The 26,755-nt window shown below is 41.9% G+C and overlaps 1 protein-coding gene and 1 long non-coding RNA gene across 2 annotated transcripts in view; one reads left to right on the forward strand and one right to left on the reverse strand.

Annotated features, from left to right (window-relative positions):
- Positions 1-1,368: 1,368 nt before the first annotated feature.
- Positions 1,369-9,376, reverse strand: LOC142600166 (uncharacterized). The gene is made up of 3 exons (XR_012833622.1): positions 8,613-9,376; positions 8,177-8,376; positions 1,369-2,295 (listed from the first exon to the last, which is right to left on the reverse strand). It is a non-coding gene; the product is annotated as an uncharacterized LOC142600166 (long non-coding RNA).
- Positions 9,377-13,473: 4,097 nt separating this feature from the next.
- WASL (WASP like actin nucleation promoting factor) overlaps positions 13,474-26,755 on the forward strand; it is a 53,637-nt gene continuing 40,355 nt past the window's right edge. The window contains exon 1 of the mRNA XM_075743071.1: positions 13,474-14,120. Within this exon, the coding sequence (XP_075599186.1) occupies positions 14,001-14,120 (120 nt within the window). The 5' untranslated portion in view covers positions 13,474-14,000. The remainder of the gene's footprint in view (positions 14,121-26,755) is intronic.

Below are 26,755 nucleotides of genomic sequence, written 5' to 3' on the forward strand. Positions count from 1 at the left end.
GAGATGAAGAGGTGGAACAGGTCTTGCTCATCCTCCCGGTGTGACACAGGACAGCAGTTCAGTCTTCTGCTGCCCAAAGCTCATGTGGGAGAACAGACAACGTCCAAGTGCTTCTACCTTCACCCCCCGGCTGGACACACCTGGCACCCACATGTTTCTGGACACGGCTCTCAGAGTTTCCAGTTCTTGAAGGTTAAGCTGCTTTATGCTGCACCTTACCCTCAAGGAGACGAAGGTCTCCATTTCGTAACTGCTGAGTCAGGAAATACATACAGAGATTCCAAATGGGATATAGCCTCTCTGAGATCTCCTTCCCACGATCTTCTCTTCTCTTGAGAAGGGATGTTCCAGGACACTACATGGATGCATATTGTAAAATAATGGCAGCATTTAATCATGAAGAAGCATAAAAATATAAAGACATATACCTATATATATGTATATATAAAGTTGTAAAGACAAATCATAAGAAAACACTTCCCCAAAATCTTACTTAGCAGGCCGTAGTTAGCTACCTGTGAATTTCTAGAGATTAAGCAAGAGCTATTAAAAGTGCATATAGCAAACCAGCCCAATAATTCACCCAATGAGGAAAGACACCAGAACCTTGTGCAATAAACTGAGAACATATATTAGAAATGGAAAAGTTACAGAAACACAGTATAGATGTAATTTGCATAAGATATACCGTCTAGAAGTTAAATGTCCAATGTTTAAAGAGGACAATTCATAGCCCAACACAAAGCCCTTGGCAAATGTAGGAGTTTGCCTGGGCTCCCTGGCTCCACATTTGTACTAAGCATTTGCACAGACCAAAATCATGATGGAAATACTGCCTCAGGCAAGGCGAGAATCTGTTTGACCCTTTGGCCAATTCTTGGACTGAATCTCTTTTGATGTTAGAAGCAGTCTGGCTCATTTAAATGCTAGCCACTCCACCCACCTTTTCATCTCCTCCTGTGTTTCTTGGGTTGAAAATGTCACTGAGAGTAGAAGCTGCTCCTGCAGCACCCCGGGCCTGACAGTGAGTGTGGTACAGCTGGAACCTTTCCCCAAATCTCTTCTCCTGCCATTTGCAGGCCATCGTTGCAGAATAAAGACAAGCATGTTATTTCAATGGAAAAATTCTTTAAACTTTAAACTTTGCCTCATTAGTTTGAAAAAAAAATTTTGAATGAGACTGAGAGAACCCAGAGCCAGTTTTATAATTGCAGGAAGCTTGGTCACCATCATTCATCATACTGATTGCCATGTTAATTGTGACTTTTTTGCACTTCCGTGATATGCCTGTATTACAATGGGCAACACCTTAATATAGTTTCTCTTTTCCAGCATTTGTGACAGGGAAAAATGAGGGAGCATTAGAAACATTGGAAATAGCTTTATTGTTATGAAATGGAAGACATCAAAAGATTTATCCAGATTTATCATCATCAAGATTTATCAATCAAAAAAGATTTATTTAACATTCAGATAATAACACAAGAAACAATCAAAGCAGGAGAATTTGGAATGTCTTCATTCAACAATCATGTATTTTAAAAAATCTTAATATTTATTATCTGGTCTCTATATCTTCACTGCCTGCCATTCAGCTCAAGAGAGGCAGAAGTCTTTTCAGCAGTATATCAAAAAGGGCTTTGATATAGAACATTTTAAGATTTTAAGTCTTAAAGCAAACAGTGGCTGAAAAGAGAATGCACAAGGTGTCGAGGACTGAGCTATGGCTGTTTGGGGGTCCAGGATTGTTCCCACATCTTTCATTAGTAAAAATCTCATTTACCTCACTGTCGACAAGACTACACGCTGGAGAACCAGTCAGGTTGGCAGTGCATTTAAATTCTCATACATCTATTGAGCTCAACTTGCACCCACTACAGATCTCTGATTCATTGTAAATGTTTACCATAGGAGGAGGTTTACATTTACATGCTAACTCCTTACAAAACACTTTGAGAGTGAGAGATTTTTCATATAGTTTTGTATTCAAATTATCTTGGATGACCAGTAGCGACTTCAAAAATCTATGTGAGGAAGCAGAGCTATTCAAAGCTTTCTAAGAAAAAGCTCTACCTTCTTGGAAGTCCTGCCTGTCCTCAGGGCCCTGGGCTATGAAATCTCATCCAGACAGTACAGCCACGTTAAAAGTTCAGTTATAGCCTTAGCTGGTACAAAAGTTCCAGAATAACATGTATTTGAAAGGCCCAAGACAAACGATACTCTTCAAGATTGTTGAAGTTAAACGGTTCTTCTCTGGTGAGAGTTTTCCTTTACTCAAGTGGCCAGGATGCATCCCTGTTGGAACAGGAGTGCGGGACAAGAAAAATCAGTGATGATATATGCACTAACACACACATATATGTATGTATAAACATACATATCATACATGCAGAAATGCCCCCATCTATGCAGTACATGGCAATTTTAATGAAACCAACTGTAGATGAGCGTGCTGCTTTCCAGATTGTGGGCTATCGTGAGACATGAAGTACTGATACGCTGCAGACTTGTAAAGTATGCTTTTGCTGGGAGGAGAGGGCTTACCCCTGGTGTGAAAGTACTGCTGATCTTTAGAGGGTATATTTCGGCTGATTAATTTTATGGACTGCTAGGTTTAAACCACGAAAATTGGTGAATGGCCGATTTTGCTTCCAGTTATTTTAGATCTCTGACTGCTGGCTCAGAAGCACGCATTGAAATACAGTTCACTTGTGGAGACTGTTTACTGGGTTTTGTTTGTTTGCTTGTTAAAACTTTTGGCATAACTTTAGCTATTCAGTTTCATTAAGAGACAAACAAGTACGGCAAAGCACAAACTTTGAACTTTTATTAGTAACTGCGTTTGAGGGAGAAGGGAAAGTTAGACCAGCCAACCACTAACAGTAAGCAACTGTTTGCTTTAAATTACCAAGGAAGAAATAACACACAGAAGTGGAGATGGTGAACAAATTATTGCTACAGGACAGACAGTGTTGATAGTAATACTCTGTAACGGTGGCAGGGCCTCACTGCGTTCCTCTTCTGGCACTCCTCTCTCCTGAAAAGCACAGCACCGAGCTGGAAGGGTTTGTGTCCACACGTACAGCTTCCATCACCTTGAGATGCTGTTCCCCAGGAAACCAACACCAGTGTCATATCTTCAGTGATCTAGAGGTTGCAATAGCGGAAGGGTGGAAACAAGAAATGACTTGCACAGCATCGTGTGCCTGACTGGCAGCAGGGATTATGTCGGGAACAGTGAGGTTTATGCTCCTGTATCAGTGAAGGCTTTGAGAACTGCACTGAGAATTGCCCACCACTAAGGAGTGTCTGTGTCCAAAGACTTCGCCGTGAGCCCAGCCTCATGGCTAGGGGCCGCTTCACAGAAGCGTGATTGTGTGCTGGCACTTACAAGTGCTGGGATTCAATCAGAACAGGAATCTCACACGCTCCCAGCCTGCTGGCGTTGTCTTCTCTGCTGTTCCGGAAAGCTGTACAACATCTTCACATCTCCTCAGCATTCTTCCTTTGCATCATTACAACATCATCTGTGATCTCTCCAGTTTTCTCCTGAGCGTGTATGCTCAGCATCCTGAGTGGGTTGACTGGCCTTTACATTCGGCAAATTATTATTTTTAATATTGGAAAAATTAATTTCCCCATGCATATTTGATTTTTCTGTGACAAGAGTGGTGTTTGCACTTTTTAATCATTTTTAGCACATGTACATTTTTCACTTATAGGTTAGCCAGAGGTTGTAAGGGTAAGACCTGTGGCCAAATTCTGCAGTTGCATGAGAGTAAACTCAAAATGAAGCCAAACTGATAGTTACGGGAGATAGAGCAAATGCTGATGAATCCACAAAGTTCAGAGGAAGTATTTTTTCTAAATTGTGCACATTTAAAATACATGTCAGGAAGCATTGTGATAGTTATTTGCATTTTATTGACATACTTGTTTCAAATGATGCTTGCAAGAGCAATATCCAGCTCTAACAGGGTATTGAAAGAAGACTCAACGATTTTTTATTTATGTGGCTGTTGCTTTATTCCTGTGGGCAAACACCATTTAGATAATTGCTGCAGGCTGGTGGGTCCTGTACCATTAGATATCCTGACCTCCTGACAGGATGCTAGAGGTGTTCTAGCCCGACCATTCCCAGCCTTATTGCTTTTCATAGTTACACAAATTCTCTACAAGCTGTTCTCTGAGACACTGCAGCTTAGTGCCCCCGCACCCAGTGAAAGAAAACCATCCTTCAGCATTTATAGAAGTGTATTGTTGAATAGGATTGCATTTAAATTTCTATAAAGGTTGTCAATCCGATGCTTATGACTCAGAATGGAAACTTCCTCCCAGAGAGATTTTATTTAACCACTGACTTCCAGATACAGAGAGCGAGCAGTACACTATAAAGAAAGGATATAAACTTTTTTTGTTTTAAATTAACCAGCAATCAGCTCTGGCTTCAGCAGTTTTATTACTTTTTATTCAATGTAGTAGAGATTGTCTATTATTGGGAAGTGCTAAAGAGAATGAAAAAGCTTTCGACAAGATCCGTTAGACATATTTTATCATGTATTTTCTGTTCAGAGCAATTTCACTGCTGCAGACTAAACAGACTTAAATTAAGATTTGACAGATTTGTTTAGAAACTACTGTTCTCCAACAGACCCCAAATCATTTATTAGTTTTACACAACTTAAGACAGAAGGATTCTGAATTCCTTCCATAGCAGTGAGTGGTTTTATTATTACTTTTTAGATGGTAAGATACCTAAAAGACAAATATGAACAGAAAAACTAAAGGGATTTTCTGAATTATTGAATCCTGTCCTTTGGTGTTAAAAGCAACGCTTTACAGAATTACTTTGATAAATGTCTTGGGCTCCAGCTTAAAAGGAGTTCAATTTTTTGCCCCCACTTAATCCTGCTGGAGACATGTTACGGACCACCCTCATAAGTAGGAATCTGTACATTTCTGTCTAAATGTATCTGTTATTAATTTCTAAACATTTTTCTTGAACCAGTGTTGCCCTTTCCTTTAAAAAAAAAGATATTTCTCCTCTGATGCGCTCCTCATAAAGTCCCTCATCACCTGATAAACGAGGATGCATTGTGGATTGTTTAGAAATCACATGTATGCACAGAAATTATATCTATTCACCAGAAATTGTATCAATCCAGTCATCAGTAATTACACTATATTTAAAGTTATATCTTTTCTCAGGTCCTCTGTCATTTTGTTTTGCCGTTGATACCTCATCTCTTCTTTCCTATTCTCCCAGACTTGCCATCTTTCCTCTCAACCTGTTCCAACCTAAATTCATCTTCTAGAAAAGGGGTAGAGAGAATCACACTCATTATTTCCGATAAGGTGCGTTAGGGCCTTGCAGAATAGCACTAAGACCTCCCTGGCTTCAACGGGAATCTCTCCCCCGGAGCCCCCGGGACTTGCATTCACCTTCCCAAGGCCACTTTGCCGCGGCAGCTCCCAGCCATTCTCAGGCCTCCCCCATCATCGTTCTCAACTGAGACACTTAAGCACAGTGCTTTTTACGACTGAATTTCATCTCATGCCTGTGACTCATCCTCAAAGCCACTGTGCTTTTTCTGTCTAATATTCTGATCCTCCTCAGATTCCAAGACAATAAATAATGGATAAAGACAACTCATATTGCAAAATTAAGCAGGCTGCAGGTTATGGATTGCATCATATTTGAAATAAACCACACGTGGCTATAGACACTTTGGCAAACATTCTCTATATTCAAGAATGATATTAAAAATTGAGTGGGTTATTATTTCATCAAAAACATTTTTTTCAGTGTAAATATGAATTGATTTTTGTCTTCTATTTTGAAAGTTTAGAGTTCATGCATTTATTCCAGCCCATCTGCTTTATACCATTCCTTAGGCAACGAGCTAGCACCAGATTATTTCAACGTAAAAGAAGTCTCTATACGACACAGGCCTCTGTCAGCCTTGACCTTGCACACAGAGATAGCCAGAGAAAGAAGTATAGATACGGTGCAGCAGTTGAACACACCTAAACCTGCTTTGGAGATTGGAACTATGATTTGGTTAGACTTAGTTAGAGATTTTGGGTTACGTAGCACCATAAAACTTCTAAGACCACCCATATTCCCACAGAGTTACGCTACGGTTATAACCACAAGCAACCTAGAAAAGAAAGAGAATGTATCTCTTATAGTTACATGTTGGCAATCTACATGGCATTCACAAGCCGAGAGCATAATAACTAAAGGCTGTCTCTTCTGCCACTAAGAACATTTCTCATGTTTTCTTGTTCGGAATTGATCACTGTAGCCAGCAGAAATCAAAACACCTATCCAAAATAATTGTCATAATGTATCATTATGGAAATAATCCTATATTGCATATATATACTGAAATATCATACCTCATCCTAATGAATGTGTAGGTAGTATTAAAATAGTATAAAAATCATGCTGAGCCTTATTCCATCTGATTTGAACAAATTACTTTCTACCACAGTTAAAAATGGCTTAGCTTTTAGGAAGTTTAGTGAAAAATTAACACACACACCCCCCTTAAGCAAACACTCTGCAGGCTATGCTTATGGAAAATTATTCTCACGGTAATCAGCTGTACATGCTGACAAACTTGTTCTGTCCTGGTTGTGTAGCTGTCTACCAACCTCCTCTGGCTCCTCGCCATGACCTCTGTAGAAGAGCTGCTATAGCAGTAGCAAGTATTTTCCCAGAAAGCCTTATTAACTGTGCTGTAGGTTTCTAGTTTTTGAACAGCAACTCATCGTACTGTAATTATTGTGAGAGTATTTTAAATGAAGACATTTGGTTTCAACTTTTAAATAGATACAAGAAAATTCAAGGCCAAGAAACCTAACTGGACTAAGCAGGTCAGCATTGCATGTTATGCATGTTTGCCGACGGCAAAACCAAGTCTGGAGTTCAAATAAAATGAGTTCTAGCCCTCTTAAAATCTGCAAAAATATCCTATCATCAGCTGAAAAATGGTAGGTCTGAAGCTGAGATATATGTATATATTTTAACACATGTGATGGTAAGCTTGAAGAACCATGACATCTATAAAAAAAAAAAGTTACACATCTTCCAAAATGTATTTGTCACAAAGAAGTATAGGAAGAAAGCTGATTAAAGAAACCTAACTAAATTTCTCTACTTCAGGTTGTAGCACACAGAATCAATATTTATTCAAGGCTTGTTAGTTTTAGGAGGCAGACTCCTGCGGATGTTCTCCAAGTTTAACATTGCCTCCCTCCTGATCAGCCGCTGGGTTCTCATGCATGTTTACAAGGCACCAGATCTGTACGGGGCTTCAGGCACTGCTGTGCTGCACATACAGCAGTATTTTAGTTAGAAAAAGAAAAAAATCAGCTAGATTAGTTGTCACAAGACAACTTCTCCTTCAGGTTGAGTTGATGAGCAGGAGCAAAGTAGATATCCAAGCAAAGCACTGATATCGTTTGTATGTGTCATCTTAACATGCCATGGGAAGAGTCCTTAATTGAAAGTAATAATAGGGTAGCCAGGAAAATACCAATTAAAATACCTTGGCTGTCTGTGCTAAATTCTAGATATTCTTAAGGAAATTTGATTATCTTTACTTACTAGGATGCAATTGAAAACAAAGATTTACTTTTAGACTTATCTCTGAGGTAAAACAACAGGACAGACTGCAGATTCTCTTGTTGATGCATCATACGCATAAGCAAGTCAATTGACTGCACACAGTTTTGAAAAAAAATAAAATAGATGGTTTCCATCCATCTTCTCAAGCCAGTTTGCAGCATGTTCATTTTGTATGTATTTGTGAAAGCTCCTACAGCATACATTTGTTAAGCTTCTAGATTTGTTAAGCATATTCTCTTTTTCCTATAAAAATAATACAGTTCACCGCACCAGTGGCTCTAGTTGGCCTGGAGCTGATGTAAGTAAACTCCCTGAACACAAAAATCAGGCTGATCAAGATACGTATGTTCTCAGTCTTGCTTTATGAGGTGGAGCCACACGCCTTCAAGAACCCTGATCCATAGAGACTGCTGTTTTTCTTTCCCCCCCCCTAAATATTTGCATCAACTAGCAAAATCACACAGAAGCAAGATGACTGAAGAAGTACTAACACACCAGAGACAGTCTGATGCAACAGAGAAGCCCCAGGTCTGGACCCACCTGCCAGATGAAGGCTGACCTTTGATGGGCCCTCCCTCGCTGGCTTCCTGGAGGGCAGCAGCAGCAGAACCGGACTGGCAGGACACAGCCAGCCCTGACACACCACAGGGCTGCAGTAAGTATCTGGTAGTGTGAGCCCCAGCACAACCCCAACAAGAACCAGGGTGCAGTTCATGCCTATTCCTTAGGGTTGTCATATGCTGGATACAGACTTAAAAGAAAAAGGAAAAAAGAAAAGAAAGAAAAACTACATGAAAGTTATTAAGTCATCAATTGCAAGACAATTGCAATTGTTGCTGAGTTGCATTACATATTTGCCAGCTGTTCATTGACCTATTGGGAGTAAACTACTGACCTCAAGCCAGCTCTTAGAGGGCGAGTATGTACATCGTACTTGGCGCTTACAGTAAAAAGGGTGGATTTTTAATGCACTTGCCTGTGCTCTCCCTGCTCAGTAAGGATGAAGCTTCCTGGTCAGAACCACACAGACCAGGGTGGGAGGTCAGTCACGCTGCAAACAAGAACTGACGTCTCAAACCCAGAGCAAGATTTCTGTTGTTAAGGAAATGTGCTCTAAGGACAGATTAGCAGATTGCAGTAAGGAAAGAACATGTTTTTCTTCTTCTTTTTTTTTTTAACTGGTGAAGGTCTTGAGCTTTATGGTGGCTGATTAATGGTTGAAGGGAGATTTCATTACATTGAATTTAAAAACTGTCAGGAAACTTAGAGGAAGGAATAAACATTCCTTTTAATACCTGTGGATAAATCAGAATTTATTTATTTACTCCACTCATGGTTATTGCTGGGTGTAAAACTCAGAAGTCACACCTCTGCTGAGGTATAAACCAGGCAAAGAGAATAAAAACAGTGTTTCAACAAACCCTGCACTATGCAATTTTGAAGACGAGCTTTGATGCAAGGCTAGATGCTAGCTGGGCTGGGGAGAGAAAAATACTTTCCTCTGATTTGCAGAGCAGCTACAGAACTGTTCCACAGTTACTGCAGGCAATGATCAATAAATATTAAAAGGAGAGAAAGAAGATGCCTCAAATTCCAGTATGTTGTTTGGTCCATTTTCTCCACAGTCCTGAAAAGGAGAGTGATAGAGTCTGATGCTTCAGGCCACAGAGGAATTGTAGAGGAGCTGTTGAAAAGAGCTAGATACCCCCATAACTCATTTCAAAGTTAAAACAGAATTGCCCATATCTTATCCCAGTATATTCCAAGTATGATTCTATATCCTAAGCAAAATCAATGTTATCCTTTGCTGAGCAAAATGGAAGGGCACAAATTACTTTCCTTCAAGTAAACAATCTTGAGGTTGAAAATGAGGGCTAGAAAAGATACAGCAAACAGAAAGACATGCATAAGAAGCAATACAGCAAGAGAAAAAGTTCTAGCTGGCACCCAAGACAGCATTTGTGCAAGATATGAAAGAACTTATTGTCCTTCAGCATTGGTTCTCAGCCTCCAGCCTGCTCACTCTCGCGGTGAGGACGCTCTGCTGTGCTGCCAGCCCACAAAAGGAGAGGATTCTTCCTACTGACACTACACTTCCACATCCATATGGAATTAGCAGAGGCTTTCCTGACTAATTAAAATACAACTTAATTGTCAACTCTGCAACTTCTGTGGCTACTTCATGTCCTTCTGTAACTGAAATCTACAGGATATAAATTGAATATAGAGAAAAAAACCCCACCATGGACTCCAGATCCTCTTTTTTTCCAGACTATGACCTGCCTGAAACAGATAATGTAAAATCTCTGGAAGAAAGGAAATGCAGTGACTGAATCTGAAATAAGCCATAACTTAATAGAAGATTCAGGTACCTCCAGAGCAGGTTGGGATTCCTAAACGTTTAAAGGTTCAGCGCACGGAGAGCAGATGTGAATGAACCTCTCGTCATTAAAATAACCAATATGTTATTTGCCATCGATTCAGTAACGATGCCAAGCCAGTCCTCTTCAACGGGGTCTCTGTTGAGAAAAACGTGGTTTACTTAAAAAAGAGAACTTGTGTCTTCACAGCTCAAAATCCACTTCCAACCACAAAGACAGTTCCTTTTTTTTTTTGGTAACCACAAGTGGTTTTGCAGTAAGTAGACTGGTGTTTTCTACAGGCCCAACCAAGAAGGGTGTTGAGGGAAACAAGCCCTCCCTCCCTCCCTCTTGTCCGTCCTTGGGCTGCCCGGCTGACACATCCCTCCTGTGCGGTGACAGTAATCATATGCTCTCACTCCTCATCTCCCCCAGCCACGCTTATGTGGTCGCTGCAGCGAGGTTTGTGCTTGTCCCAGGCTGTTCCACTTGTCACTGAGAATAACATGAGATGGGAGAGAGACAGGAGGATTTTCCTTTTTTATGGAGAGCCGCGTTCTCCTTTAAGCCTGCTTGTTCTTTGGTGTAATCAACTGTCTCTTCATCTTACGGAAAATAAGAAAATCAAACTGTCTGACCTAAATTCAGCACTGGGACAAAATCGAGATATGGGAAATGCAGTGGCACTACTAAAAAAACAATAAATCCTTGGAGAACTAACTTCTTGCATTTAGATAATTCAGACTTCGATAAAACCTTTAAAATATATCATGATTCGTGGCGCTAGAAAAGTGAACTCTAAGTAGAAAGTTTTCCTCACCTTTTTACTCCATTTTCAGTTGCAGAATGTTAGTTCTGAAATTGTGTGAATATTTAAACTCTGGATCTAAGTCTGAAAGTATGAAAAATTACTGAAGAGATCCACATTTAAAGACAAAATTCAGAGATACATATTTTCTATCAAAAATAAGTCTGACGATAATAAAACCTGTTTATTAAATGAGTATTTATAACATAAATCTGCAAAATCATTACACTCGCTATACTGATACACGTTATGTCACTTCCAATGTACTTCAGTACCTTGGTGCTATGAGCTGGTATCCTGAAATGGGAAAAGCTTACAGGCACCAGCAGTGGGTAACATAGCTTGAACCCCAAGGACTAGAGTGAGAAATTCAGAGGAAAGCCTTGGATAAACAATGACAGCAATTTCCCTCAGAAAGATCAGACAGAGCACTGCAATTTCTTCAAAATACAGGTAATTCTAGCTGGTGGCTTCACTTGAGAGAACTTTGCTTGAATTGGATGTTTTATGCAGGAATAGCAGCTCTCTGCTAATATTACTGCAAATGTAAATATCAAAGGCAAAAATCTATTTTTCAGTGGGTCCCTTGGACTTATCACCAGATACTGATATTTCCATTTCCCTTCAGGACTCGCTGCTTTGCCATGATACAAAAACAGAAACAGTTTTTGCATAATTAATGAACACAGGGTCTGAAAATAGTCCGTTTTTTCCTTCCCTTTCCTGCCTACCCCTACTGAAAAATCAAACTAAATCGTAACAATAGAGCCTGAAGGTTAAAGGGCCCTTACGAATAATTACCAGCCAGCTGGTCTGAGAACAGTATGAAGCAAAACATATCACCCGTAACGCCCAGAACTCTCTTTGAATGGCAAGATCTACACAATCAGGAACAAACAGTAAAAGTTAACAGAAATGAGAAAAAAAAATTCAAGGAACCTAAGTGGTCAGAGGCAAGGACAGTACCAGCATGTACCCATTGAAGGTGTACTATATTTTTAGCTATTTACACTGATCGCCAACAGAGGTACGTAAATTTCCTTGAAACAGCTTTGGTTATAAAATGATTGTTTATGAAATAAAACAACCCAAACAAAACAACAAAGTACCAAGTGTCTTGTAAAGTGCTTCGACGTGTTTTATCTTTTTATGTACATTTTCAACGAGTGAAATGCTGCCAATATTCTTTAGCTAAAATATTTCCCCTTCCACTAAAATATGTACATACTTACACAAGAAACGAATGAAAACTGAAGAGCCTAGGATTGCTGAAAAGTACTTTGGAAGCATTGGTTCCTACTGGTTTTCCTTTACAGCAAAGGTCCAAGTCACTTCTGTGAGATTTGCAGATTGAGGAGTCCTTTATGTGCATTTATTATTTTTTTTTTTTTTACACCGGAAGCTTGGGATTTTCCACCATATTCTCCCTTCCTTACACTTTTGGTCACAGTTACAGGCTCCTAAGTACAAGGAAAAGGGCCTATATGCAGAGCAGAAGGGGTTGCCATCTGTTCCTGCCTGATCTTTTGGAAGGTATGAAGTCAGTACAGCTTTGTACAAAGACTTGTGCTTAGGGGTTTTCCTCCTGTGCTTCTCTAGTTTCTTTCCTTCTATGCTTCTTCAGTTCTTTCCTACAATACAAAGTAAATCACCATGGGAGGGATTGCTTTAGCACCTTCCAGATGGACAGAGGATGTGAAGCAAACACATTCTTCACCTGAAAACACTGAGAAAACTAGTAAAGTGCTCACTTTGACATCTGGTTTTCACCTTTGTGCACAAGAAGCACGAGTACTTCTTTCGTGCAGCTGAAAGCCAGGCTGGGCATAAGGCAGCTGTGCTCTGGATCTTCAGGCTTTGAAAGGTCTTCAACCTCCAACCCAGCTAGTTGCTGTCACATGGAGAGAAGCAGGGGGAAGAGAAATCTAGCTGACAAAGGCTGCTGATTGTAGACATGATTTCTCCTCAGCAGCCGATCCCCGGAGAGCCTGAAGTACCTCCTACTATTTCTAGGTATTTCACCTGAAAGTGCAGCAGCCTACGTTAGGCAGCATGATGGCTGACACCCCCGCTCCTGCCTCCCTGCACACTGCCAGGACTGCACGAACTTCCCACCCCACGCAATGCGGCGGGGAGTAATACAACCGACTTGGTAATTTCTATAGCAAACCATGAGAAAAGAAACATTTTCTTTTCTGTCACAAAAGGTGAAAACATTTTTGAGTTACAAATTAAATCAGGTTTCACTAAAAATGTAAGGGCTTCCAACACACTCTGGTTTCCTCGTCCCCGGAGCCCTGCGTGAGGCCTGGGCACCCCGCGCGCTCCCTCGGTGACGGGCTGCATTCAGGCAACGCTGCCGTTTAACGGATTTCGGGACCTCTTGGCGCTCCGGGTGACTTCCCCCAGGGACCCGGCCTCCCCGCGCCCCGGGCCGGCACGGCTCACGGCCCCTCGCCCGCAGCACCCAGCGGCGCTCCCGGCCGCGATCCGCCTCACGCCCTGCCCCGGCAGCTCCCACGGCCTCCGGGGCAGCGCCGCGCCGGTCGCCGCCGTGCGGCGGCATCCTGTCGGGCCTTAGCCGGGGCAGGCGGGGGACGAGGACGGCGGCGACCGCTCCATCTTCTTCCTCCTGCTCCTCCTCCTCCTCCCCTGCTCTCTGTCTCCACCCAGCAGCCGCCAGGCCGGCCTGGCAGGTACCGCGGGGGAGACCGCGGGCAGCGGCGCTCACCATCGGGCTGCTGAGGCGCGGCCCGGCGGGGCGGGAGCGGAAGGCGGTGCCCTCCCCCCCCTTCCCCGCACGGCGCATGGTCGCGGCGGCAGCGCGCTCGCCGGCCTCCCCTCCGCCTGCAGTGCTCTGTGGTCTCGCCCGTCCCCGCTGCCATGTTGGATTGTGCGGCCGCCAGAGCCGGGCTGGAGTTGGAAGTTTAGCGCCTCTCGGAGGGGCGGGCGCGATCGGCCGCCGGCGCGGAGCGGCACCGGCGTGGCTGTTCCCTTGCCCGGCGTCCCCTTCGCGGGCTGCCGGTAGCTGGCCGAGGCCCCGCCGCCCCTCTCCACCTCCCTCCTTCCCCGGCCCCGAGAGGGAGGCTCCGCGATGCGGCTGCTGTGAGGCCGCGGCGGCAGCGGAGGAGGAGGAGGGGGCCGCGGGCGCCAACGGTCGCAGGGCGGCGAGGGGAGCGCCGGGCCGGCCCCGGCCATGAGCGGCAACCCGCAGCAGCAGCCCCCGCAGCCGCGGCGGGTCACCAATGTGGGTTCCCTGCTGCTCACCCCGCAGGAGAACGAGAGCCTTTTCAGCTTCCTCGGCAAGAAATGCGTGGTGAGTCTCAGCCCGCGGCGGCGCGGAGGGGGCGGCCCGCGGGCGCTCCCGGGCCGGGGACCCCGAGCTCGTCCCCACCCCGGGCGCGGAGGGCCCGGGGCAGGCAAGAGGCGTGTGAGGACGGGCCGGCTGGGGTGCCGGGAAGTTGAGGGCTGCGGAAGTTTCAGCCGGCCCGGCCAGCTCCGCTGCCCCGTCTCGACGCCCGGGAAGGGACGGCCTCCGCAGGCCTCTCTCCCTGCCCGCCTCGCCCTCAGTACCCCGGGCGGTGGGAGCGGAGCGGGAGTGGTGGGGGCAATGAATGGCCACAGCTGCGGCCCGCACCGCGGGTGGCGGGGCTGCCTACCCTGAGCACCGGGCCTGGCCTCGCCCCCTCCGCCGTGCCGGCTCCGGCTGGAGCTGTGCGCACCGGGGCGGCTCCGAGACCGCCTGGAGCGCCGGTACGGGCTCCGTCCTTCCGCGCTCCCCGGTCCATCGGCATTGAGCTCCCGGGGGACGGCCGGTGGGGCTCACCCCTGCCCTGCAGCTGACCCGTGCTCAGCGGGGGGAACTGGACAGCGAGGGAGCAGCCGCGGAGCAAGGGGAAAAAACTTCAATTGCTCGACGAGGCTGGGACGAGCCCCAAGTGCACCTGCAGTACAACAAAGCAATGTTGATGAAGTTGTAGGAAGGCTCGTATCAGTGCTAGGCCTGCCTTGGATTTGGTCTGAACTTTTTCTAGCCTAAACAACAGGTTCGGATACTCAAATGTGACTCAAATAGTGCATATTTTTCTGTTTATGCGTGCATATATATACAAGGCAACATCATAGTTAAAAGAAAAAGCCTTGTAGTAAATGTGTTACTGGGTATATCAGCAAGTTTGCTTTCAGAAGACCTTATTGCATGTTAATATAAAACTGTATTTATCGGTATTAAAGATCTACTTGAAGGCTTCAAAAGTTAACCACTTTCTTTAGAAAAGAAGCAGCTTTTACAAAAAATGTATTTTTGAAAAAAATAAGCTTCTTTTTTGTAAAAAAAATTACCATTTGGAAGCCATTGAAAATTAACTTACCTGGCTGTCTTCTGATGCTTTTTGTCCAGCACCTAGCATACTAATGTTAGGTGCTGTGCATTTTGCTGTAATGCTATGAGGAATATTTCATGAACTTAAAATTATGATTTAAAGCAGGATATCTGTGCAGTCATAATGGTTCCGCATAACTTGTTGGACTTTGAAATGGTGTTGTTGATGAAACTGACTTGCAAGGAAAGCACAAGATGTAGTAACAGGAAGTAAGTGATATTTACATTGGATGGGTTAAATAAGATGCTGTCGCAGTAACTAAGTTAAATAGATCAGAAAGCCACACCATAAAGCATGTTTTTTGAAAAGTAATAAATTTTTAGAAAACACTTTCAATTAATTGAACTACTTTCAGGCACACATTTCATATGTTTATCTCTTTTGCAAAAAAATCCCCAAACTTTTCTCTAAAGTTAAAAAATAGTGCATGAATTTGTGTAAGTTGATTTCTAGTTTGTTTTCCTACAACTTGGATTTTCTTGTCAAGTGAACACACTTGATTTTTGTTACGCTCAGATGTAACACTCACCTACTCAAGTTCTCAACTTTTCTGCGTGAATAATGTGTTGAAAACAGACTTTGGAGGCAAATATCTTCACAGTATCTGAAGTCATGCGATTCGTGACAGGTTGATAGTTTCGTAGACATGACTTGTTTGGTATTTTTCTTGAAACTACGCATTCTAGTGGTTTTTACCAAATCTCAGATGATTTTCCAATTGAGGTTCTTCTAATTGTGGCCCATTCTTTTCCCCCAGCCCTATATGCTCTCTAGGTTAAGCATAGGCTCATCTTATTATAATTGAGGGTCTCTGCTCAATCTTGAGGACTTGAATGTTGAAGCTGTAGAGATATTTAACCAGGCTTTTTTGGCTTACTGTGGCATGGGCCAAAAATGGTGACAATTCAGAAACTAATTCATGAACAGATTGAACATCTCTGTCCCTTGGAGGGCAGCGTCTATCAGAGAAGTGGAATGGGCACCCGGAGATGGTAACAGCTTCAGCTGACTAACTTGAATCCACAATGTCTGTCTGTCAGAGCCCGATAGTACTCCTGATGCTTTTGACCTTCTAGCCTGACTCAGCGTTGGCATCCTATGCTGATAAATGCCTTTTTGCTGTAATGTACGTGATACTTGATCTCTTAATATTCTGGTTTGAATTATTCATTAGTGAAACTTGAGACTGTAAATGCTACTTTTTAAGAAAGGAAAATCTTGTCAGTTTCATAGGATGCTACAAGCTTGCTTTCCCATCAGCTGAATCGTCTGTGCTGCCTGGCTGCTACAGGTGGTGTTTCTGTCAATGTGCGGCGTGGATGTGCTACTGGATGTGATGTGCATCTGCCATATCGACATAACTTTACGTTATGTTTGACTTCACCTTGTGTTTAGATCACTAGTGAAATAAATGCTAGAGGAGCAGTCGAGACATTATGATCGTAAATGCTCTTTTTGTAGTAATAATTTCTAGTGCTCTTATGGAAGGCATAGTGCTGGTATCAGTCCTGAGGGGCTTGGTTAAGAAAGCATGAGGCGCTCTGGACCTGATTTATTTCAACAATCTTTCTTTTGACTCTGTTTTTGACTGATAACGAGGCAGCTACTTTGAAATAACATTGAGGACTCAACTACTCGATTTTTGTTTAATGTAAAGGCAAAGGAATTTATCAAGTAACTTAATATTGATTGAGTACTTGCAACCTATGAACTCCAATACTGATGTCATTTCAATGGCATCTTAAGTAATGATGACTGGTAAACACAAAAATTACCTGGGAGTGGGGGAAGTGGTGAAGAAGCATCATGCTGTGTGTGTTGCTGAGGCTGATACTTTGGGAATCTCATTGACCAGTAGGCGAATGTACATACAGAAGGTTACTGATTTTTTTTTTTTTTTACTCCCTTCCTCCTCCTCCTCCCCCGCCACTTGCTGAGCTGTAAAATGCTTATCTGAATCTATAAGCAATTAAAATACCTTTGCCCATTACAGATGAGGTTTTCAAAACAAAGCCACTGGCTAATAGTCAAAGCTGCAGCTGTAGTTAATTTGGTTGAAATATGAATCCAAATGTAGAACTGCTTGCAGTATGTATCCAGCATAAGGTAGCCTTTTAGGACTTTCATTGTTGCTTAGACATGTAACTAATTTTCATTCAGGTATATGACACTTGTTATCTAGGTCAGGTGTAAAATTTAGTCTCTGCAGAAATTTTTCAGTAACGTTTTTATCATAATGTAGAAATAGAAGTCTATCTAAACATGCTAAGGTGAGCTATGAGATTACTTTTGTGCATATTAATGAAATATTTTCATCCGTATGCCAAACTTGGAAGCTTTTGCTAAGTCTGCTTAGTTATAAATCGGTCATGTTAATTTTGTCCTAATGAATAAGAATGAGTTCTGTAAGGAAAAGCAAATGCTAGGTGTCCCACTAATAATTTTTAATAAAGAAGGCACTTTTATAATTTGCATGATTAATATTGGTCAGTAATGTCACTGATGAAAAACTGGTTTATTCTGTAGAAATAATTGTGTATGTGTGAAAGGCCTTAGGAAAGAAAATGACAAGTGTACTTGATAACATTAGAAGTAGGCAATGGAGTATGGATGTTTTATACTGTGCTTAGAAATGGGACTCAACACTTGCATAAGGTGTAATGAGTAAGGCTAGGACTAGATTGTTATTTGTAAGGTCTTGCCATGGTTGATATGGTAAACAGGAACTGGGAAAGAATGCAAAAGGAGAAGTGACACAGCAGTAAACTAAGAAAACTGTTTTGGCTGCTTTTAAAGTGCATGTGACCAGAATAAGATTGTATTTCAGAGCCAAAGGACAAATTACAGTAATAGTTAAGGTAAAACAAAATAAAAATGTGAATGGCAGTTATAACTCTTAATTGATAAGAATTAAAGGCTTTATCAAGAAAGGACTTGTAAGATTACTTGTGCGTATGAAAACAGCATGAACTAAGACTTGAAGGTGGACTACAGGTCTGAGTAATGGGCAACTTAATGTGGCTGAGAAGTGTTGGGACTTCAGTTTGAGTTTATACTGCAGGCTGTACGTTGAAAAAAGGTTGAGATTGTAGTTTGTAAAGGAGTTATCTCTTGAACAGATAGCAAGAACTGAGTCAGTTCAGTGGTGGCTATCTCATCTTTGCATGTGTCTTTAAATGAGATGCAGAGGGTGAAGACAAAGTGTAAAGTATACGGTCTTGTGGAACAGAAGAATATTAAGGGTTATGACTGGATTTCTTTTGAGGTCTGTCCTGTTCTATCAAAAGACATGTAACATCTTTGGATGCCTCGCTAGTATCCACTGGAGTCACTTCCTTTAAGAACTTGTCCGCAATAATCTTCCCTTCTAGAGGGAATTACACTGTTTTTTCACAGTTTCTCTGAACCAAACCGGTGCTGACAAAACTGATGTTCACATGAACAGGTCAGATCAGACTCTTCAGATCAAGTGGCTGAGCCATCATCCTCAAACTGCCTCCCTGTATCTAGAGTAGGGTTTCTTATCATAAAGTGTTCCTCATGCTTGTTTTCCTCACAGCTTGCTGTTAAGCTGAAGTAGTGAACTATGCTGTAAACAGATTATTTACCCATGGATGAGAAATGTTTTGAGACCATGTGTGAACGCTCTACAAGGTATTGCATCTCATAGCTGTATGTATTTGAGACAAAGCATCAATTCACAAAGTGTGGGATTTGGTTCAGGAGTAAAAGACAGAAATTTAGACGTTAAAATCCCATCATTGTCAGTAGACATCACTGGCTGTTATCTAAATCTCCTATTCAGCTTACCTTAAGATAGAAACAAACAATTATCAGCTGAATTTCTGTCTTTGCTTCACTAACTGTAGTGGTTAAATCTCTCCTGACCATGCTTGTAGCTCATGTGCTAGACATATAAATGTGTCTTGACGTGCAGAGTGCATCCTACTACAAATTTCAGTCACTGTATATCTCTGTTATGAAGTCCTCGGTGTTGTTAAAGAGCAGGTGATCTAGTAATACAGGCCTGGAACAAGTCCCTCAATCTATTAAGGCTTCAGTGCTCTTGCCTTTTCTTCTGAGCTACTTTGTAGATCTGTTTTGGAGGTAGCAAAGTGCCGGAAGTCTCATAGCATCTCTGTGGTTAATCAGATGGTCAAGTATACCGCTCATGCTCCTGATAATGTGCTCTGGAATCTGCAGTGTACAGACGCAACAGGATGAAAACAATTTGTAGTCACAGTCTATTGTGTTGTAGCTTACCAGTTCTTCATGGCTAAGAATGAGGTGGAGTAATTTAGAAGAGCACAGGTTTAATGTAGGATTTAGATGAACAATCATGTTTTGACTACAAGATTTCCACCAAGATGTCCAGATACCACTTGTTTAGGAGAACACCTAAGGAAGAGGTAGTTTCTTGTTAGAAGATAGTCTGCTGTTTCATGCAAATATGTACATGGAAAGACTCTACTTCGTTCTTCCTTCACTGAAGAATTAATGTGATTTCTCTGCATTATCTGATGATAAATATTGATTTGAATCTCTTATCACTAGAATGTTTCCTCTGTGAATGTTTCTTCTGGGGTTCTCAAGGGTTTAGTATAAGCCCAGGTTGTAGCAAGTAGAGTGTATAAGATCCATCTTATACCATGCTATTTCAGGGTAAAAAGATGATAATGGAGAATGTAATAACTTTAGAACTCAAATCTCTTGGTGGAGTTCTGGTGCTCCTGCCTGAAAAAAACCCACCTTTCCTGTCTTTTCTGTAGAGCTGCTTATGAGCTTTATTGCTCTACTGTTAGTGTCTCTAGTAGTGCTGGAATTAAGAACTTGTTTACTACTAACATTGGTAAGTAGTGGCTGCAGGTGCCAGCGATGGCAGCAATTGCCACTGGCAGCCCCTAGCTCAGTGCTGGAATGAATGGAGGGAAGCATTGAAGTGGTTCATATATGATGAGTGAGTGTTATCTAGGAACTTTGCAGTAGTTCATTAACCAATGCAACAAAAGGTTGGATTCTTTCATTGACCTTTTATAGGCAGAGCTGTCTGCAGTGGAGATGGGATTTGGTGAGCTTTTAAGTACTCAGTTCATCAGAAAAAGTTTGCTGTTCACTTAAAGCAGTGTGGTAAGATTTATGGTGTCCTCTCTTCCAGTAAGCACGTTTCATAGGCTCGTCTCTTGAGGAATCTTTGTAGTACAGAAATAAAACTTGGTATAGTGCAGGAGGCTTAAGGTTTCATGACCTAATACCGAGATAATAAAACATAGGAAGTAACAAAAATGTGTCATAGGCACTAGACAGAGTTGCTTATTGGTAGATTAGGGTACAATTTGTTCAAGAACTGTTGGTATTATGTGTCACTTGGGCACAGAGGGATTTTTTTATTGGCCAGTTTGTTTTATTTGTAACAGTAAATCACACAAAGTGGATTTAGTGGAACTAGAAGTGTATCTTCCTGGGTGGTTTTAAACAGACCACTCTACCAGGCCATGACTCAGATGCTGTACAAGATAGTGTACCCAAGCAAATACCTTGAGAAACAAAGCTGCCACGCTAACTTCTGTGGCTTCCAGACATGTTGTTTATGCCTGGATCACCAATAAAACGGGCACAGTAGGTGTGCAGTTATCTTCAGGGATAGTTGCAGCTAAATTTGAAGATCCTGAAGTGTGTTGTAATCTTCATGTGACAGGAGCGGTGTACTAGAAGGGCCAAGTGGAAAAGAGATGTAATGCAAACGATCACAGGGACGCTTTCTTAGAAAGCTGGTAACTTGCTTAATTCTTCAAATTCAGCAGTGTATTTTCAACTACCTGTGAGTTAAAGGTAGATGATTTTCCTGACACTTTTTTGTGTTTATGTGGTGAATGACACTTAAGGCATCTCAAATTGGAATGCCTGTGTTAGGAGTATGATTCTGGAAGAAGTTCATTAAATGAATTACTCAGTTCCTGTGGACTTAATGTTCTGTGGAGAAGGTCATTGCTGGCAAGGAAACTGTTACTGCGGAGCTCCATGACATACTGTCAGATCTACAGATTGCAGCTCACCTTAGGCACTTACTTTCATACATGCATCCCCACCTTGGTGAGACTGTTTTCCCTGTACTGTTTATTTGGCTATCCTTAAAGTCCTCACTCTAAGGCAGCTTTTTTAAGTTTTCTGAGAAACAGTGCGTTTTCCAGTTCTCCAGTGTGTCTAGCTTAAAGCTGAAAGGTCACGTTAAGGCTTGCTAATCAAGGTTGTAAGTGTTTCCATTTCTGTAAGATGGTTTCATGCATCATTTTCCCCTTCAGAACTTTATGTGTAATTCAGAATTCCCCTGCATTCTTCTCGTTTCCCTTCAAAGTGAATGTGTTATTTTGCCTTTATCATGTCCTGTTGTTAATTCACCACTAGACAGCATCAGAGTGGTATAGTTATATGGAAGCATATCTGTGCTCACCAGGCATATTTTGTTTGTGAGGGTACTGTGCCTGCAACTTGAGAAACATCAACCTAATGAAAGAAAATGTGGCTTTCTCCTCTTTGAAAAGCTAAGAAAACTGTATTTCGTTATTTGAACTCTTTAATTATGGAAAGATAGCTCTTGCCTCTACGATTGCAAACACTTTTAAAAAATGCATTTACTTCAAGTGTTATTGATGATGGTTTTCCTGAAAATTAACCACACTTGGTGAGATTATTTACAAGAAAGATTAAGTTAAAATATGGATTCCTAAATAACATTCTCTGAGTATTAAGTAACTAGGCCTAGTACTTGTCTTACTGTCTAAGCTGAAGAACAACAAGAATATTCAAATATGGGAATTTGGCACTAAATTGTAAATGCTTTCTCCCCCCTCAAGGTGACAGCCAAGAGATTTATTTATCTGGATGTGGTTTGTGGATAAGAAAATAAATGAGTATTAATTTGTTGTATTAATATATTTCTATGTTAGGGATAAAGAAAGTAAAACATGTTTCGCAATCTTCTTAGTACATTTTATAACAGAAGTAGCAATTTGTTGACTTTAAAAGAATCTTAGTTTCTATGTAGAAAATAAAGCTTTAAGATTTTTTTACAGCAGATTACTGTAAAGTTGGTAATGACATTTTAGGAATCAATTTAACCACTACTTCTTTTGTAAGCCCCATAATGCTGATTTGCTTTAAAGTCCTGCACAGTGACCTGTGTCCTCTGAATCTGGTGTCTCAGCTTTCACCAGGGTCTCCTTGCACTCTCTTACCACACATGCTCTTTTTTAAACAAATTTTCTGTCCTTCTGTGCCAGCAAAAGGGTTTCCTCCCCTTATTTCCTCTTCCTCCTTTACCTCAAGTGCTTCCAGGATTTTCCTTTCTCCCTTCAGCCGCTGCATCCATAATCTGCACAAAGATCTCCAGGTAGAAGTCTTTCCTCCTCACCATTCTTTCCTTCGCTCCCTTATCCCCATACTTCTCAGTTCTACAAGTGCTTTGTTCTTGCTGATAAACTTTGTGTCTCATCAAACACGTAGTCGTACCCATACCCAGTGCTGGGATAGACATGGCTTGTATTCTTCTAACTCAACAGAGCATTGCATGAGGAAAGAGATGAGGAGAGAAGACAGTCTATGTCAGCCAGCTGTTTGCCGCTGCATACATAGAGAGCACTTCAGCCTGAGATATGGCCATTAGACATTCCTCTCCTATTTCATCTTCACTGGCCCACAGTCATTGTTAATGTTGCTACAGAAAAGAGAACTCTTGGTTAGTAGGAGAGGGGGAAGCAAAAACCAGAGTATGATATTCCTCAGGCTTCTTGCGCTGCTCTACCCTCCACTGCTGCTTCTCCAGGGAGGACCAGACTCTCCAGTTCATAAGCTGCTATATTAAGAAACTGTATACTGGAAGATACAGCTTCAGCAACTCTGCAGACTCGGATTTGAAACCACAGAATTGCTTAGTCCTGCTTTGAGTGAAAGGCAAGTTATTTCCTGCTCCTCTAGCCATGTGACAGCTCACTCTGAGCACAGCTAAGATGTGGTCATTCTTTGCAAGTAGACTTTTTTTTTTCCCTTTACTCCCCCTCAGTCAGCCAGAGCAAATAGAAACATCACTTGGCTTATGACACTAAATATACAGAAAGGCATCCAAATAGGCTTCTCTCTGCAAAACTGTGCTTGATTTTTGTGGTTAACTGAAAAGAGGAAGAAAACTATGAACATCCTGTAGTGGTATGTGTTCTGTGCAATATCACAGCAAAAGCTTCCCCTTGTGTTTACAAAGAAGGAAGCAGTAGTTTCTAATAATTAAAATGCAGAGCTGTGTTTTCTGTATTTGCCTTTAGTCTGTAGCTAAGAGTATCTCAGCTATGAAATTCATTTTATAATTGGGCACACAGAATTATTAGTGTTTATATTTTTAGTAACTTGACAATCAACAGTTTCAAAAAATACAGGTTTGGGACTTAATTTTGCAATTTTATATCAACCAGTACTTTGTAGCCATACAATAGGTGGTGTCATTTTGACCTTTGTTAACAACGTTGGCCTCTAAGTGTTATACAGCACTGTTAGCGCTGTTCTCAGTTTGTGTAGCTGGAACTTTAAAACTATTCAAGGTTTTAAAGTGTTATTGCAACAGAAAATGCTGTTTGCATTCGGTAGTGATTCAACAAACCACTTATCTATTTAAAAAAAAATTATTTTAGTTTTGTCTTTGAGAGATGTGCCATATGATACTTAGGTATCAATATTTATATACTTGAGTGACTGTTACTGCATCTGTATCTCTGCACAGAGCATGCCCTTCCTTGCCTTAGTTCAAGTGTGTACAACATGCAACACACCTACTTGCATTACAGTTTTGTTTGATAGGATGAGTGAAGATGGGTTTGGTGCTAAGTGTTTCTCCAGGAGATGTAGATCTTATTTCATGTCATGGTCTTCACTTCATCTTTTTAGTCATTTAGGAGGTCTTTCTCTCAGTGCTTCAGTTCTTCATTGAGACTTTTTCTTAACAGTCTCTTTGAACATCTCTGGCCTTTGCTGCTTGTAAACAACGAATTCTGTCTGTTCTTCTGCCCTCTGTTCATACTGTTTAGATGAGGGTTGCTTAGATGACAAAAAGTGTTCCTGCTGCTGTTCCAGGTTTCACACTGTGTAACCAGGGTGTCCATCCCTCACACTGGCCATACCTGTCTGGACCATACCTTTCTGTCCCTGATAACCAGAACCGACAGTCTCAAAATGTGAGATACCCACCCAGGGTACATTGAAGCCTAGTGGCAGAAGGATGCATCTTGTCATTTCTCTCACCTCTGGTTTGTCAGCCAGCTGTGCTAACATATTTATGCTAAGAAGGGCAGTAGCATGAACTCAGGTGCTGTTTTGTGACTGTCTATAGTGTTTAATTTGTTGGCACACTTCCTGGCACAGGTTTGGGTAATGCTAGCTAGTACTTGCCCAAATTAGTGAGCATGGTTTTGGGAATAGAATGGTGTCAACACAGGTCCTAATACACAGTATGGGTAGGGCCAGCCTTACTCAATTTGTGTTGTGCTGGGAGGAGAGGGAGAGTTTCTCTGTGCAGATGTGCATTCTGCTGTACCACTTGCCATCGGATCCAGAAAGTGCCCCTGGTCCTAGTTACTAATATTTGTGCAACCAGCGAAAGCTACCAGGAGACAAAAAGCAACTGTAGCGCTGGGGATGGAGAGATGGAAGTGAGGTATCTGTTCTAGCGTTGTCAGTAGCATGTGCATCACAGAATAAGGGTCAGCTCTGCTGCTGTTCTCATAACTGTCCTCTTTGACATCAAGCCAGAGTCAAACTTGGTTTTCCTGCCAGCAATAAAATTCAATCTTCTCTGCTCCTAGAAATTGCCTTTGGAAACCTGAGAAAATGCAGGTGACTAGAAGTTTCCAGCAGACAAAAGTGTGTCTGTGCATGTAACAACCTACTGCAGTGGACAAATTATCGAGTGCATCTGACATATTGTGAACACAGGATCAAAAGGTTCCTGATCCTCTTCTCTGATTTCAGGAGGGGAAAAAAAAATATTTTGCCTTCTGGTAAGGAGATCTGGCTAACTTGTAGCCATAGCTCTACAGACTGCATTAGGTACAGCAGGGGTGACCTTAAGGGCTGCTGCGTTTCACTTACTATACTTCTTGATTACAGAGTGCTGGCCTACCAAGAAAATTAATTCCTGTCTAGAGCTTTCGATTCTAATGAGTAGTTTGTAAGTGATTTAAGAAAAATTCTGTGCATCTTCAGAAACTCCAGGGATGTGCTGAGGTATCTTGGAATCTTCCCTGCAGCTGCATTTTGGAGCATTTAAGCAGTTTTCTGACAGTTCAGATGTAACGCTTTGTTTTCCACTCAAGCTCCAGACACAATTCTAGGGCGTGAAATAGTGTAATTCATGATAGTTTAATCATCACATATGCACTCTGTTCTGGTGTCTCACCTTAATCATTGATTCTGTCTAGGATGTAAAGGTGTGAGCTCAGGAACCTTTTCAGTTCTGTCTTCCGCATCCACTAGATCTGTTAGTGTTTAAATTCCTCAGTTTTGTAGATGCTTACCTGAAGTTTTTATTTTATCTTCCCCCCCGCCCAGTGTCCTGTGGTCTCCTCTTCCCCCTCAAGCCATATTTTTTCCCAATGTCTGCTTCTGTAAGTTGGCACTGGCAGGAGCTGGATCCCTGGACATGCTTGGTGCTGTACAAGCAGTTCTCTCACAGCAGGTAGCCTTTGCTTCAGAATAGAAGGGAGAGGACAATCCATCATGGATTTAGAAGTGAAGTGCTTTTAGTCTTAATTTCAGGATGGTGACTTGCATGTCAATTCTGGCAGTGATAATTGCTCTAGCAATGAAATGATGCAGTACCAATATGCGTATCACTGGAAATAACTTCTCCAAGGTCACCACATAGAGACAATATCACTATGATGCAAGTCTGAATTAGTAAAAGGTGTTACATAGTTGGCTTATTCCAAATAAACAAACCAGCCATAAATAAGGATGTCTGCCAGGCATCATCAAGGCTGGTTTTTCACTTCAGGTGCTTTGGGTGCTTTGTTGAAGTGCAATGTGGTGCCCTGGTTTGTCAGAGTAACCTGGTCCTGAAGTGAGGTGACTGACATGTCATTTCTTTGACTCCGGGATTCTTCAGAGGACTGTAGTGTTTGTTGCAGAACTGAAGCTTTTATGTGGGGTTTGGCAGATTTAGAGATCTTAGTTCCACATCAGCTAACAAAACTGGGCAAGTTCTGTATCTTATTGCACATCACATGGTGGATGGCAGAGGCCTTCTGAAGGATGCACTTGTGAATAACAAATGTTCTATGGAACACTTTCATCAGTGAAGTTGGCTAGCCTTTCAATTTATTCTGTAAATCTGCTTCATCTTCTGTAAATAGTCCGTGTTCCCAGGAGTGGATTCTGAACTACCAAGAAGTCAAGATATTTTTTTTTTTTTTTCCCCCAGACTTGCTCAAAGTCTATCTGTGTTACTGGCACACTCCCATCACCATCTATCTTCCTGCAGGAAGATCATCAGTGTTTGTATCACAATGTTGAAGTTTCTGGCAAACAATTC

The sequence above is a fragment of the Balearica regulorum genome, chromosome 1 (genome assembly GCF_011004875.1).
Source record: "Balearica regulorum gibbericeps isolate bBalReg1 chromosome 1, bBalReg1.pri, whole genome shotgun sequence".
In the NCBI taxonomy this organism is placed as follows: Eukaryota; Metazoa; Chordata; class Aves; order Gruiformes; family Gruidae; genus Balearica; species Balearica regulorum.